General features: G+C 46.6%; 1 protein-coding gene across 3 annotated transcripts in view; it reads right to left on the reverse strand.

Annotated features, from left to right (window-relative positions):
- Positions 1-14,341, reverse strand: part of IGF1R (insulin like growth factor 1 receptor) — a 318,403-nt gene that overhangs the window by 40,335 nt on the left and 263,727 nt on the right. For all 3 annotated transcript variants that reach the window (XM_050798204.1, XM_050798202.1, XM_050798205.1), the window contains exons 7-12: positions 12,850-12,976; positions 11,021-11,259; positions 8,166-8,333; positions 7,425-7,629; positions 1,894-2,177; positions 372-508 (exon numbers count right to left, since the gene is read on the reverse strand). In XM_050798204.1, coding sequence (XP_050654161.1) covers positions 372-508; positions 1,894-2,177; positions 7,425-7,629; positions 8,166-8,333; positions 11,021-11,259; positions 12,850-12,976 — 1,160 coding nt within the window. The remainder of the gene's footprint in view (positions 1-371; positions 509-1,893; positions 2,178-7,424; positions 7,630-8,165; positions 8,334-11,020; positions 11,260-12,849; positions 12,977-14,341) is intronic.

Genomic DNA, 14,341 nt, shown 5'->3' on the forward strand with positions numbered 1-14,341 from the left:
AAATCAAATCTTAAAAGGTCGTCTTCAGGTGGCTTTAAGTACACCCAAAAGCTTTAACCAAACATTTTGGTAACCAAGCACTCCAGAAGGATTAAAAGTTATTAGAACTGATCTGGCCTATGCCACAAGGTTATCTTAAATAATGAAATCATTTCTTGAAGGCAAAAAGCAGCCTAGCTCTTTGCCCTCTATGGAGTACTCCTTAGAGAGTATGGAGTGGGTAGAAAGACCCAAATCCTCACCAGCTTGGCACGTATTTTATTGTTTTAACTCCTATGCTAACCAGGAAGTATCCTGCGCAGTCAGGTAGCATATGTTGTCAATGGATGGAAATACATACATGCGGGCACAGGCCACGGCCCCAGTCCTACCTCAACTTGTGATCCGTATTTTATTTCATACATTAGAATCAATCCATTGGGATTCTCAGGTTCTGGCCACTTTAAAAAGATGGAGTTTTCAGGCCTTGGCTCCCAGGTCACTGGCCCAGGAATGTCATCTGCTCCTTCTGTACAATTTAAACAAGTGACAAAGTTGGATTTGGGTTCCCAGGGAGGGAGGCCAACACTGGGCTGACCTGAGAATAACCCCCCAATCCACGCGGGCAGGACTATGGAGATCAGCCACGTACACTGCCCCTGAGCAGGCTGCTCACACACAGCGGAGGATTCAGAATCACACCAACCCCACAACTTGCACGTCTCAAGATGTCACAAGATCCTCCTTTCTCCCCAGTCCTTCAACAAAAAAAGCCTGCTGCCAAGCACAGCAGGAAAATCTTGGCAACCTAAGTAACTTTCTTCTCTTCTGTAGCTACCGCTTGAAAAAAGAAAGCTTTGTGAAGCCATCAAACACAAGCAGCCCTGAAAAGATGCTGAATAAGCAGAAGCAGGGCGCGGGGTCTGCCGGCTGTGACAGGGACCTTCCGTGGCCCACGGCTACACACGGCAACTGCAATTTTTACACAGGCACAAAGGATGGCCCCAAGCCCAGCCTGTGAGGAAGCTGCTGGGAGGCTGGTGCTGAGAGCAGGGCAAGCTCTCCCTGCTGGCATCAACTCCTCCAGCGGCTGATTGACCTTGTGGTGGTTCCTTTCTTGCTTTTGCTTCTTGAAGCAGTGAATAAAGTGGTGATGAGCAAAGGTCACGGAAAGTTACAGCTGCAAAAGGCACCTGATGGGTCAGTTGGCTATGTCTCTCCTGGGAGGGCTAAGGAAACTGAGGCAGGGAGCCTGACGATTGAATGGACTTCAGTGCCAGAACTGCATGGAGGAGGACCCCAAGCCCCAGACTCCTATCACCTCCATGCTCTTTCTACCGCCTGAGGCTTCCTAAAGAACAGGGCAGTTCTTGTTGTCTTTGAAGGCACCCACCTTCAAAGACAGATGAATGCCCGAGTGACAGGCAGTGTCTAACAACAAGGGAAGGCCAAAGGCTAAATAAGCAAGACCAGAGGCTACTCCAGGACTTGATCTTGAGGGGCAATGGTTACTCTGGATCGAGGCAATTAACTGGAGACATCTCTGAATATGTCAGAGCTCGGGGGCGGGGGGGGCCGCAACCCGATTTGTGCACAAGAGGGGCAAAAGACAGTGGGAGTGCACGATGTGCACCGAGTAGCAGGTGGAGGGTGGACCATGCAGACAGCTCCCTGCTCCCAGCATGTTCCACGGAGAGACCAGGCTGGGAGTGGTGTCACTAGGAAAGCATGAGCTCTATTCCCTAGGCAGCTGGTCTACTACGCCACCTGCCAATGATCGCACGTTATTTAGCAGGCAGACCTCAGTCTAAGACAACGTTGTGGCCCTGGGTGTCAGACCCTTTGTCCATAAAACACATCTTCTCCACTAGGTTGTGAGGAAGGTGGCAATGGGGCCACCCGGATATACCGTACCTGCAGGCATAGTCCTTGCAAAGACAAAGTTGGAGGCGCTGCAGCCCAGTTTCTCAGCCTCGTGGTTGCAGCTGTGGATATCAATGCGGTACAATGTGAAAGGCCGAAGGTTAGAAATGACAGTTCTCTCCTTATTATCCACTCTGCTCTCAAAGAAAGGGTACTCTGTCTCTAGCTCTTCCAGATCTGTGATGTTGTAGGTGTCTGCCGCCGTGGTGTTCCTGCTTCGGCTGGACATGGTGGTGTTGGCCACTTGCATGACATCTCTCCGCTTCCTTTCAGGTCTGCAAGGAAGAGATAAATGTGGCTTTTAAGTGCTTTTACCTCTTTCGTCTTTTCTATGACTTGAGTAAGAGTAACAGAAGAATCTTAACCATGGAATAGAAGGAGCTATTCAGCCCCCTTGGATAAGAACGCATGAATAACACGGGGATGTCCTTCCTCATTATCTTGCTTTCTCTACTATGCAAGTGTCAGAATGGGCACACAAACTCTCACCCCCACCCCCTGGCTCTCAGAGTGGTTCTTCGATTTTACCTAGAGGCAAACAGTGTCTCTGCCATTCTTGGCCAGGCAGTCCTGGCTGTGTCATCAGAACACTCAAGCCATCTGGTCACAGACCTTACGGTTAAGCATTAAAGGTGGCAAACCTACCAGCTGCACTAAGATTTATTAGGGCAGGAGGGGAGAGGTGAGGTGTGTGGCAGAGGCCCCAGAGACCTGGGGCAGAGGGATATGAAAGCCTATGGTGGTGGCTCCTTGGATCTGCTCTGACTGTGGAAATAAAGATGCCTGGAGCCTAGCAACCCACGGACCTCAGGTCTCTTCTTGGGGGCTTCTGCTGCGGGCCCACCCCCAACCCCAAGCATCTGTGCTTGCTACACTCTGCAGGTCCCTGAAGCCCACCCAGGCCTCCTCCCAACTCAGCAGTGAGCACCTGTGGCCTCACCAAGGTCCTGCCCACGAGAGGGCAGAGTCTTTGTCATGGATTTGAATGGGGACTGGAACAACCAAAAAGCAAAAGGGAGTGCATAAAGTCATCACAAAGAGGACATTTACACCGAAAAGGGCAGATGAGGCATGAGGGTGTGACCCTCTAATTGCTGCTTTGGTCAAATATGAAAAAATGGGCTTTGTGGCTCCCCCTAGAAACCTTAAAACAGAATCCTAATGTTTACAGGAACCAACAAAAACAAACAGAATACGAGAGGAGCACCCAGATGGAGAAAGGGCAACCCTCAGGTCAGCCACGGACCAATGGTGAGAAAACAGGGCTGAGGCCTTTGGCTGGGTTCACTGGTCTTAGGAATAGGCAAAAGGCAGGGAGTAAATGGGATGAATTCCATCTGCCCAGGGAAATGAGAAAGTCCAGAACATGGGAAGCTCATCAGTGCCATGGAGGGGAGAGCGGCAGCAGCAGCAGACAGGGAAAGCTCACACAGGGAACGGAGCAGCCCAGAAGCCACTTGCAGGTTCGGCTGACGCTCGGCAGGTTTCTGGCTGGTCCTTAGGCCAGAACCTGGGAAGGGGAGAGCAGGGGGCTTGGGGAAAGGGCCTCTGGCTCCCTAGTCTTCTCAGCCCATGGATTCCCCTGAGGAAAACATGGTCCTTCTTTGTGTAGTGGCACATGGGGGTCCCACCAAAGGCATCAACTGCCCAACACAGACAGGTTCATTCCAACAAGCAGAAAACCACAAGGTCAGGGCATGTACATTTGCTTTCACAATACTGGGGGAGGAAGGGTAAGGACATGAGGCTGATTATCCACAATCCTCACACTCTGCAAACCAACCAACCAGCTAACCAAGCTTCCTGGAAGGGAAAAACACAAGAAACCACATTTACTGCCACAGAAATCTTTGTCAACACATCAACAAATTTCCAGCCCTTCCTTCAAAACCAACACAATATACACATGTGTCTGTCAGAAGTTGCTTAGGTTTGATGCACTGCAAAATAATTCTGTGTCAAAACCCCTCTCCTAGCCCGGCCACCACGTTTAACCGGGATTACATCATTAAGTATACTCAGTAGTTTACCTGTTTATCAACACCACACTTTTAGGGATTGCACAGCTCTCAATGCTGCTGACATCAAGGCAGTGACAAGGGGAGGGAGGTGACACAGAACATTATCTGGAAGGCAGGAACAGGGGAAGCACAATGGCCCATACATCATTTTTTGGTAAACAACTACATTTCCAAATCGTGTGCCCAACAGCAAACATTACTGCCAACTTTCTCTGCTCCACCCCATGATACAACCTAGCCCTATTGGAAAACCTTTTACTTTCCAACATCTGTCAACATTTTAGCTAGTTAAACCAAACTATGTGATTTACAAAATAAAGACAGTAGTCAAAGAAAGGCATTTACTGCCAAATACTGACTTCAGAAACTGGTTTTACAAACTCTAGCTTCCACTCTACTTCAAAACATACAGGATATTCTGGACAATTTATAAGGAACTAAATCTTACTTAACTGGTTTTATCCCACAAATAAATTATTCTCAGAATGAATTGAAAGAAATCAAATCTGTTTTCGGACATTTCACTTGTAAGATAGAAAGCCAGCCTTTATGATTCAATCATATTGTCAGCTGGACACTCCTTCACCCAACTCCGCCAGAACTCAGTAGGAGGCAAAAAACAAACATTAACTTCTTATAAAGCATGGCCTCTCACCATGAACAAAATATTGTCTTTATATACATCCATGGAAAGGAGAATCATAAGTTGGACTTGTCTTAGGAGAGAGAAAGGAAGGACTGGGGGGACAGATAAACACATTTCTCAAGTGGAATAGAGGAAACTTGTTTTGAACCCACCACCACCAATGCTGTGCATTAATAACATCAGTGTCAATCGCGGCTCTGCCTTCACACATCACATAATCTTGTGCTCCACATCTGATGAGAAAAAAACAGGTCTTGCCTTGTAACTACAACTGAAAGCAAGGGGCCTTTCAGCAAAATCTTTCCAAAACCTTGATTCACAACCCGAACCTCCTGCTGGTTGGTGGAACAAGACAGCAACGTAACCAATGGCCTTTGATAGAGAATAAACAAACTTCCCACCCAGCCTGCTTGGGACACTCTAAATCCATCCTTCCATGTGGCGGGCAGCAGGAGCTGCCACAAGTTGAGCCTCTGCTGGTCTAGGTGGAAAGCACCACGAGAAGCAATGCAATGGAGGAGAAGAGGAGGGAAAGAGAGTTGGTGTGTGGGAATGAGGGCCAGGTCCCAGACCGATTCTTAATTAATTAGGATGTCGGAGAAGTCACCAAACCTCATTGAGTTCCAGTTTCCACACCTCTTTGCAATCTTTCTAGTCCTCAAACTTTCTGCTTTCTAGGAACCACCAGTGATACACAGATATCCTGGATAAGAAAATGGCCTTGGGCACTGAACCTCAAGGCTCACACTCAAAGCCCTGTCACCTACCAGCAGGCAGAAGATTTCCCCAGCGGGGCAGGATGCGAGAGGCCATGAAGGGCTCGCAGGCCCTTCTCACAGCTCTGGTGTTTTTTTTTTTTTTTTCCTTGAGATGGAGTCTTGCTGTGTTGCCCAAGCTGGAGTGCAATGGCACAATCTCAGCTCACCGCAACCTCCACCTCCTCGGTTCAAGCGATTCTCCTGCCTCAGCTTCCCGAGTAGCTGGGATTACAGGTGCATGCCACCACGCTTGGCTAATTTTTTGTATCTTTAGTAGAGATGGGGTTTCACCATGTTGCCAGGCTGGTCTCAAACTCCTGACCTCCTGATCTGCCCACCTCAGCCTCCCCCAAAGTGCTGGGATTACAGGCGTGAGCCACCATGTCCGGCTGCTCTGGTGGTTTTAACTTCGAGAGAGGAGGGGAGGGGAAGAAAGCCACCAAGCAATGAAGAGGCTCATTCTCAAAAGGAAATAGTGCCTCCAGTTCTAATCGGTCTTTATTTCTCACTTTACTGATTTCTCGAAGTGAAACAGCTATTTCAACCATTTTGCAAATATCAAAAAGGTCATTTGGCAGAAAAAAAAATCACTTTAAAAACCATTTGTTGTTACAGCCTAAGAAAGTCTATAAGGGCAGAGTCATTGCAGAATAAATAGCTACTACAGGCTCCTCTCAGGGTTGGGGGCAGTGAGGGGAAGGGAACGTGCTGGGTGGGGTAGTGGCAGCAGGGGCACCGTGGGGACTGCAGGTGGGCAACTCATGGGTACCATGCTGATTTAAATCCAACTCCTTGGCCTAGTTTTCAGGCATGAGGTCGTTTCCAAAATCTGCACTATAATCTTACAGGAAGAGAGGGCCAGGGAATACCACTGTGCTTCCATCTCCTTTCCCACACACTACTGGGCTAATCCTTTTTTGAGAGGAAAACAAAAATTGTTTAACATTTATTGTGTTAAAATAAAATTTTAAAACAAAATAAATATATGTAAGACAAAAATTTGCCATTTTAATCATTTTAAGGGTACAATTCAGTGGCATTAATTGCATTCACAGAATGGTACAACTATCATCATCATCTATTTCCAAAAATTTTCATCACTCCAAATAGAAAATCTATCAATTATGGAACAATTCCCATTCCTCTCCACACTCTATCCCCATCCCCTGGTAAACTCAAATCTACTTTCTGTCACCATACATTTGCCCATTCCATATATTTCACACAACATAAAATCATACACTATTTGTCTTTTTGTGTCTGGCCTTGTTTTACTTGGCACGGTGTCTTCGAGGTTTATCTGTGTTGTGACATGGATCGAAATTCCCTCCCTTTTTATGGCTGAATAATATTCCACTGTATGGTTCGAGCCCACTTTGTTGAGCCACTCACCTGTTGATGTACACTGGGTTGTTTCCGGATTTGGCTACTATGAACATTTACTTTCTTCTGCTTTTGTACCCACTCCCCAGAAACCAAGACCACAGCAAAGGAGCAGAGACCCTGGGGCAGGGGCTGTGTTGCTTTGAAAGGCAGAGTAACCACGGAATAAACAGCCACTGCAGGCTGTCTCCCTACACTGCTTCCTAAACCTACTTGTAAAGGATGCCTGCGGCACCTGGCTATGTTTTGAAGTCAGGCCCCTTCCAACAGACTCTGATGTTTTTCCCTCTTGCTTCACTCCTCCTCTGTCAGGCTGAGAGAGGCAGCAGAGAGAATTGGGAAGGGCAGAGATGGGCCCAAATCCTGGCCTTTCCTCTTACCAGGCAGCGGATTTCAGTACTCTTTGAGTTTCCCCTCCCTGCCTCTACCATAGGGTGCCCACCTGCTCTCTGTAGGGGGTTGTGGCTGAGACAGCAGCACCCGTCACATCGGCGGCCCCAGCAACCCAAGCCCTGGTCCCTGTTCCCTTCAGGGCTGACTGGCTTCCACAGGAACTCACTTCACCGAACCTGTCATCTTTTTTGGCTCCATCTCAATGGCTACTGTATCGTACCTCCCCGCTGCTGACTTACACATTACCTGGTGGGGAGAAAGGCAACAGAACCCACCTGAGCAGTGGGTTTTGCCAAGTGAAATTTCACAAGAGTTCGATACCTGGGCACAAAGATGGAGTTGTGCAGGAAATTCTCAAAGACTTTGCGGTACTCAGCCTCCTCCTTCTCGGCCTGCTTCTCAGCTTCAGTTTTGGGGCAGGCGCAGCAAGGCCCTTTCTCTCCACCACACACCTCAGTCTTCGGGTTCTCTGTGACCTCCTCAATGTCAATGGTGCCGTCGGCATACTTCCTGATGGGGATTTTGTCTTCTCGGAAAAGAAAAGCCAAAACAAGAGTGGGAATGAAAGCCACTATACATGCTTGTGAAGAAAAATAATAGCTCTCAGCACCTTTAATCAAGAAGATAGCTGGTTTTGGCCAGATGCGGTGGCACAAGGCTATAATCCCAGCACTTTGGGAGGCTTTGGCAGGGGAATCACCTGAGGTCAGAAGTTTGAGACCAGCCTGGGCAACATGGTGAAACCCATCTCTACTAAAAATATAAAAAGTAGCCAGGCATGGTGGTGCATGCCTGTAATCCCAGCTACTCTGAAGGCTGAGGAATGAGAATTGCTTGAACCTGGGAAGCGGAAATTGCAGTGACCCCTGATTGTACCACTGCACTCCAGCCTGGGCAACAGATTGAGACTCTTGTCTCACCAAAAAAAAAAAAAAAAAGATAGCTGGTGTGTAATGGAGAACTACACTGTTATCTGATACGTGTAATATTAGGGCCCAGGTACATTCAAACCACAGGAATGAACGGTCACACCCTCCGTCCAGGCCGCCGGTGCACCTTTACCTTTGGAGCAGTAATTGTGCCGGTAAAGGTAGCCGTCCTGAGGCTGCCGCTGCCAGCGCACAATGTAGTAACTCAGGTTGCCGTTGGGCAGAGAGGGAGGGTTCCACTTCACGATTAACTGAGAAGAGGAGTTCGATGCTGAAAGAACGTCCAAGGGAATGGAAGGAACTGCAAAGGGGAACAAAGAATATTCCAGAAAATGAAATGAACTTAAGATTCAGGCTATCAGATACTCTGTGCAAGCCAACAGGAAACTGTAAGTTTGACCTGGATAAGAAAATAACAATGAACAATGAAATACAAAGTGAAAAGTGAACCTTATTTTGAAATAGTACTACTTTAAATGCCAACATTTCCCTTTATAATTTATTTCCTCAGATAATCTCTGTGAAAACAAACACTACTGAATTGTAAATGGAAAAAGGCTGCGGGGGCACAAGCAGAGTTAGAAGAGACAATATGAAAATCTACAGCTAATTCAAACACCTGGTATTTCTCATTTATTACAACTGCCATTCTCCACAGCGCTGAACTCCGGCAGTTTCGACAACTGGTAAAATAGGCTGACTTGGATTTCATCTGAGATTCTGAATCTCTGATAAAAATGTCATGAAGTCAAATGGAAAGAGGGTAGTGGAAAGGGGGCCGCAGAGCCTGTGTGTGTGCAGGAGTGTGCATGCCCGTGTCACAGCTGTAAGAGGAATGGGGAAGAGGCAATGCAAAGAACACGGAAGTCCGCCATTTCCACAAGCATCCTTCGGTACAATGAGTGAGGCATGACTCTGAAAAGCAGTCTAAAACTGCAAATGCATGGAAGCCTCATTTCAAGCAAAGGACTCTGTTACCAGCAGAATGAATGCTGATTATAGGCAAAGCATAGTTATCTGATCAAGCTTTACTTATGCTGACCCCTGAACCCAAACCCAGAGCTGAAGTGTGCATAAAGATCAAATGCATCCCAGAACCACTGAAATCTTGTCCTTATTGGGTCACAAAAAAGCACCAATGTTGACGGTTTTCCAAAGCGCAGGAGACACCTTTGCTGGATATCGCTTAAGCAACATGTTTGCCTAAGCCATTTTTCAAACTCGAAAAGGGTGGAGAGCTTGAGGGTGCTCCAGGTTATACAATACACACAAGGTTCTGAACATCTTTAAGGGATAATACTTTGGAAAAAGGTTATGACTAATACTAGTGTTTTCAAAGAAAACACAACCACTTGATGCTCAGCCACTTTAGGGTTTCCAAAAATAAGTACTTCAAAAACAAACAGCTCATTCCTAGATACATTCTTATGATAGGTGTCACAAAAAAGCAGAGGCAGAGGACCAAGTTCTTGTCTGTTTCTGCTGCGTGTAAGGACAGAGGACAAAACGTCATGAACTGACTCATTTGTACAGTGCCTGGTTTCCATCTTTGTGGAAAGGAAGCAGATTTCTTGAGAATCTGTCACAATAAGCAGATATTCCTATGTTTCCCAAATGCTACAGTGAATTGCTAAGGCAGGGATGACTTCCAAATTTTAAGATGAAAAACTTACTCTGTTGCATTGAATCTCTGCTATACCAACCCACACCCAAGATCAGGAGCCTGTGCCAATTTCTTTTTAATAAGCACTTCACCCAGTGACATGACTGTGGCCACTTAACAGGGTCATGGAAATGGGGTAGGGGGGGAGGAAGAAGCAGGTGCACACAGCAAAAGGTTTTCCCCACCAGCATTTTCTTCTCACCCTTCTCTCTTGCCATTTAAACTCATTTTGTGCTTGCTTATGGGTATTTAAAAACATCTTACCCACTAAAATAATGGCTATTATCAAATAAAGTTTATCAGTGCTATAGGCTGAATGTCTGTGCCCCCCACCAACATTCACATGTCAAAATTTGAACCCCTAAGGTGATGGAATTAGGAGGTGTGGACTTTGGGAGGTGATTGGGTCATGGGGGTGAAGCCCTCATGAATGGAATTCAGGCCCTTCTACGAAAGGCCCTGGAGAGTGCTCCTGCATCCCTGCCACCATGCAAGGATGCAACGAAAAGACAGCCATCTATGAGCCATGGAGTGGGCCCTCACTAGACACCAAATCTGCCAGCGCCTTGATCTTGCACTTTGTGGCTTCTGGAACTGTGAGAAATACATTTCTATTGCTTATAAGCCACCCAGGCTACGCTGTTTTTTTGTGACAGAAGCTCCAATGGACTAAAACAATCAGTGTCTTTAAAACTGAAGTGGATTTTCCTACTTCTAAACTAGCTTTTATATACTTGGAAAACATTTATGTTTGCTTTTATTGTTTCCAGATCTGGAGTTGAGAAATGAGGTGGTTTAGAACCTAAAGATAGAGGAAGGAGGAATATCATCATCAGTGAATACTTTGAATATCCACAACATACTACATCTGCAATCTTTCAACTTTTGTTGAACTCTTTGGAACTCTACAGGCTCCAGAATGAAGATGGAAAACCAGTGAGCCACATGAATTAAGTGGAACACAGATGAGCATGGTTTCAGTTCCTGGAGGATTCAACATCAAAATAAACAAGAAAGAAGGGCAGCCGAAGATGGCTGTTTCCAGGCTGGGCCTTCCAATGAAACCAGCCCAGCATTCTGGAGGACCTGGGCTCAAAGGCACAGAGCAGGAGAGAGATGATGGAAGATGGTACTGAGGCCAGAAAATGGCACGGAAAAGCCTAATGTGTTAGCAGTAGGAAAAAGAATATAACACAGTATTACGTATTGATAAGAAAGACAACAGGCATAGCTCACTGGTAACTCTACAATGACACCTTGTATAAGCAAGCCCAGTGAGCTTGTGAAGAAGCGTGGATGCTGGGGACTTGTCTGGGCATGGATACCTGAAGCATTGGTGCGAATGTACAAGATCTCACTCTTGGCCCCACGGATATGGTCGTTCTCCACCATGGTGAGGGTCACAGCCTTGACGTAAACGGCGTACTGAGTCCAGGGCTTCAGCCCATGCAGTAAGATGCCAGGCTCCACGTCCTTGTTGGGCGGGAGGTCCACGTCCACCATGTTCCAGCTGTTGGAGCCGCAGGCATCCTGCCCATCATACTCCGTGACATTCTTAAAAGGTCTGAAAGACAATCAATCAAGTTTAGAGAAAGTTCGGGGCTCTGACATCAAAATCCTCAAAAATCTTCCCCAGAGGCCCAGCACGTCACACTTTCTTTATTAATCAATTAGACTTTTATAGAAGAAGAAAATGAAGCGACTGGACTCTGGGCTTCCCCAGTCGTGCACTACAGAATTGAATGCTCTGCCTCAGGAAGAACCAGTTCAACAGTTACCAGGATTCGACAGTTACTGCTCCTTAAGAACAGATGTAAATACTATTTTTCTCTCTTCTGATTGCAGCATTTTTCCATCATTAAGAAAAAAACAAGCATAGTCAGTTAATGCAAATATCAGATATTGATAAAAGGTAACTGTTGGAGAAAAATGACTTTCCTACAGACAAACAGAAGTAGCTTCTAAAATTCAAATTGCTCATCAAAAATTCTGATGCTTAAGCATCTTATAATATTCAAATATTTAGTTTCCAGATTGCCTTAGAAACTAGCATCAAGTCCTTAGTGAAATTACCAGCTGACATTGCCAAAGCATTGGTGTGACTATCAAAGAGAATATAGTACTTTGCACAGATGCATGGTTGGGTAGATATTTTACATTTATCAGATAAAAGGACTGGACAGCTGCTGGTCACTGGCTTCTGAAACAAACATTAACAAAACCCTGTCTGCTGTCATGATGGGAGATCATGAGGGGCTCCCCTATGTATGAACCCTGAAAGCCTAGTAATCCTAAGTACCCCATTTCTCATTCATAGGACCCCAGCTCTGGCAGGAGGAAAGAGTACAAGATGCTGTCATAAGGTGCCTCTGGTTCCTGCTCTTTGGAAGCCATTCATCTGGGAAAGAGAACTATAAGATTAAGATGGGACCTAGGAACGGGGATGGCTAAGTAGACCAGGGTAGCCACATGGATACAGGAGGCAAAGGAAGGAAGAGGGAGACCAAAGAGAGCTGCAGTTGAGAGGAATAACCGTCGGCTGCTTAGATGGGTGAATGTCATGTGATTGCACAAGAAAAGCTCCCAACAGAGTCCAGGAGAAGTCACAAAAAGCTCAAGACATGAAGGTTTTTCTCTCTCCACTTTCCTTCACTTGTTTGGAAGGCTCATGACCTAGAGCAGAGGGCCACAGCTTGGGAGAGGCACACACAGAGAGAGACAGGAATAAGATGATACAAGGGAGCCATGTGCCTGCAGGGTGTTCCTAGGGTAGGGCTAGTGGGTAAGGAGGCTGAAACGATTATTTCAGTGAAGTCCCCCATCATCCTTTATGAGTCTGGACTGACCTAATTCTGGAAAAAACAAGCTTTGCCTACTCTGGGTTTATTTTATTCAAACATCTCTAATCACTCACTAAAGAATGACAGGCCTCAAGCTAACACTTTCCCATTCGTGGCTGTCACTGGCTGTGACTGACATCAAGGGGACAGCCCGAGAGGGTGCATGAGGATGAAGTGGGGATGCTTGATGTGGCTCTCCCTGAAGACTCTGCTGACTCCCCATATTGAGCCAACCCACTCAAGGATCAAAAGACTGGCCTCTCCCCATTCGTAGCCCTGTCAACAGAATGGCATCACCCAAAGTAGAAACTCACGCTTCCTTGTAGTAAACGGTGAAGCTGATGAGATCCCTGTAGTCAGGGGGCCGGTACCGGTGCCAGGTTATGATGATGCGATTCTTCCACGTGGTGGTGGAGGTGAAATGCAGGACGTCACTTTCACCTGGGGCACAGAGTACATCCGTGAGTGACAGAGATTCATGTGTCTCTGAAAAGCACCTGTCTTGCTCGGCACTGCTTTCCCCTTCCCCAAAGCTGGTTATATGTGCTAAGTTCCCTGCTGGGCTTCCTAAGTGGTTTTCTCGTTTTCCACTAAGAAATCATACATTTCACTATGCAGAGCTCCAAGGGTTCCATCCTTTGTTTTAGGTCAATCAGTTGCACTGGCTACTTGCCCAGGGACTTGGACATGAACCTGGGTTTCCTAACCTGAAAACAAAGGGCAACTTCAGTGAACAAGGTGAACTTATCTTTCTTCTTCATCCCTAAGATCCTGGCTATGAAAGGGGGCCTGGTAGGGTGAGGATGAGCCTTTAGGCTGCCCTGAATCTTCTTAGAGAGACGATGACACTTGTTCTGCAGTTGTGGATATCTGCCTGTTCCTGTACAACCACCAAACACAGGTAAGAGACCACAGGTGTGCCACAGAAAGGAACTTTTCTTGGTCTAAACTTGGTATCAAACTGGAAGGACACAGGAACTCCTGTGAGGCCTCCAGTGAGGGCTGACAAACAACGGGGGGCTGGATTAAGCAATGACAAGAAGATTTCACTTGACCAAGCCTAATGTCTTCTATGGGAAGTAGGCCTGGTTGGCAGGTATGGCAGGGAAGCTGTGCCAAGTCCCTCTCTTATTCCTTGGACCAAATTCAAAGTACGATAAGGACCAGGGAAAGACTGATGACTGCCTAGAGCTCTCTGATGAGTTGTCCTTTTGCCCCCTTATCTGCCTGAATCCCACTACACACTCAAGAGGTGAAGCAGAAGGACTGAAGACAGTAAAAGAGCTAAGAAGTCTTTAGGGCAAAATGTGCACAACTGAGATCGGAAAATGTCACAGTTCCTGCTGAAGTGTTACTTAGAGAGGAAACCATGATTTTTTTTTTTTTCAAAAGAAAATAAATGGCTACTACATTTATGATCTGACAGGTCAGACTGGCTGACTCTAAGGAGAAAAGCACTCTGAAATGCTCTGATACATCCGATTTTACTATGGTCTGAACAGTGAGCAAGGCAGGGGCTTTGCAGGGACAGAGTGGGCAGGGGGAGGGAGGTGGCACTGGTCCTAAGCCTGCTGTTCAGCCCTAGGTCAGTCAGCATGCTTCCCTCTATGATCCCCCAGAGCAACAAGTATTGCCAGGTAAATCCAGACACCAGGAAAACAAGCCAAAGCCAAACACGTATCAGCTCTGATTTGCCTCCCCGCATGTACGTCTGTGTGCACACACGCACAAATCACCCTTAATCATACAAACTACTTTTTTTTCTAATACTCTTCCCTTATTAAAAGCCAAAGGTGAAAAGACGAT

Source organism: Macaca thibetana, chromosome 7, assembly GCF_024542745.1.
Source record: "Macaca thibetana thibetana isolate TM-01 chromosome 7, ASM2454274v1, whole genome shotgun sequence".
Classification (NCBI taxonomy): domain Eukaryota; kingdom Metazoa; phylum Chordata; class Mammalia; order Primates; family Cercopithecidae; genus Macaca; species Macaca thibetana.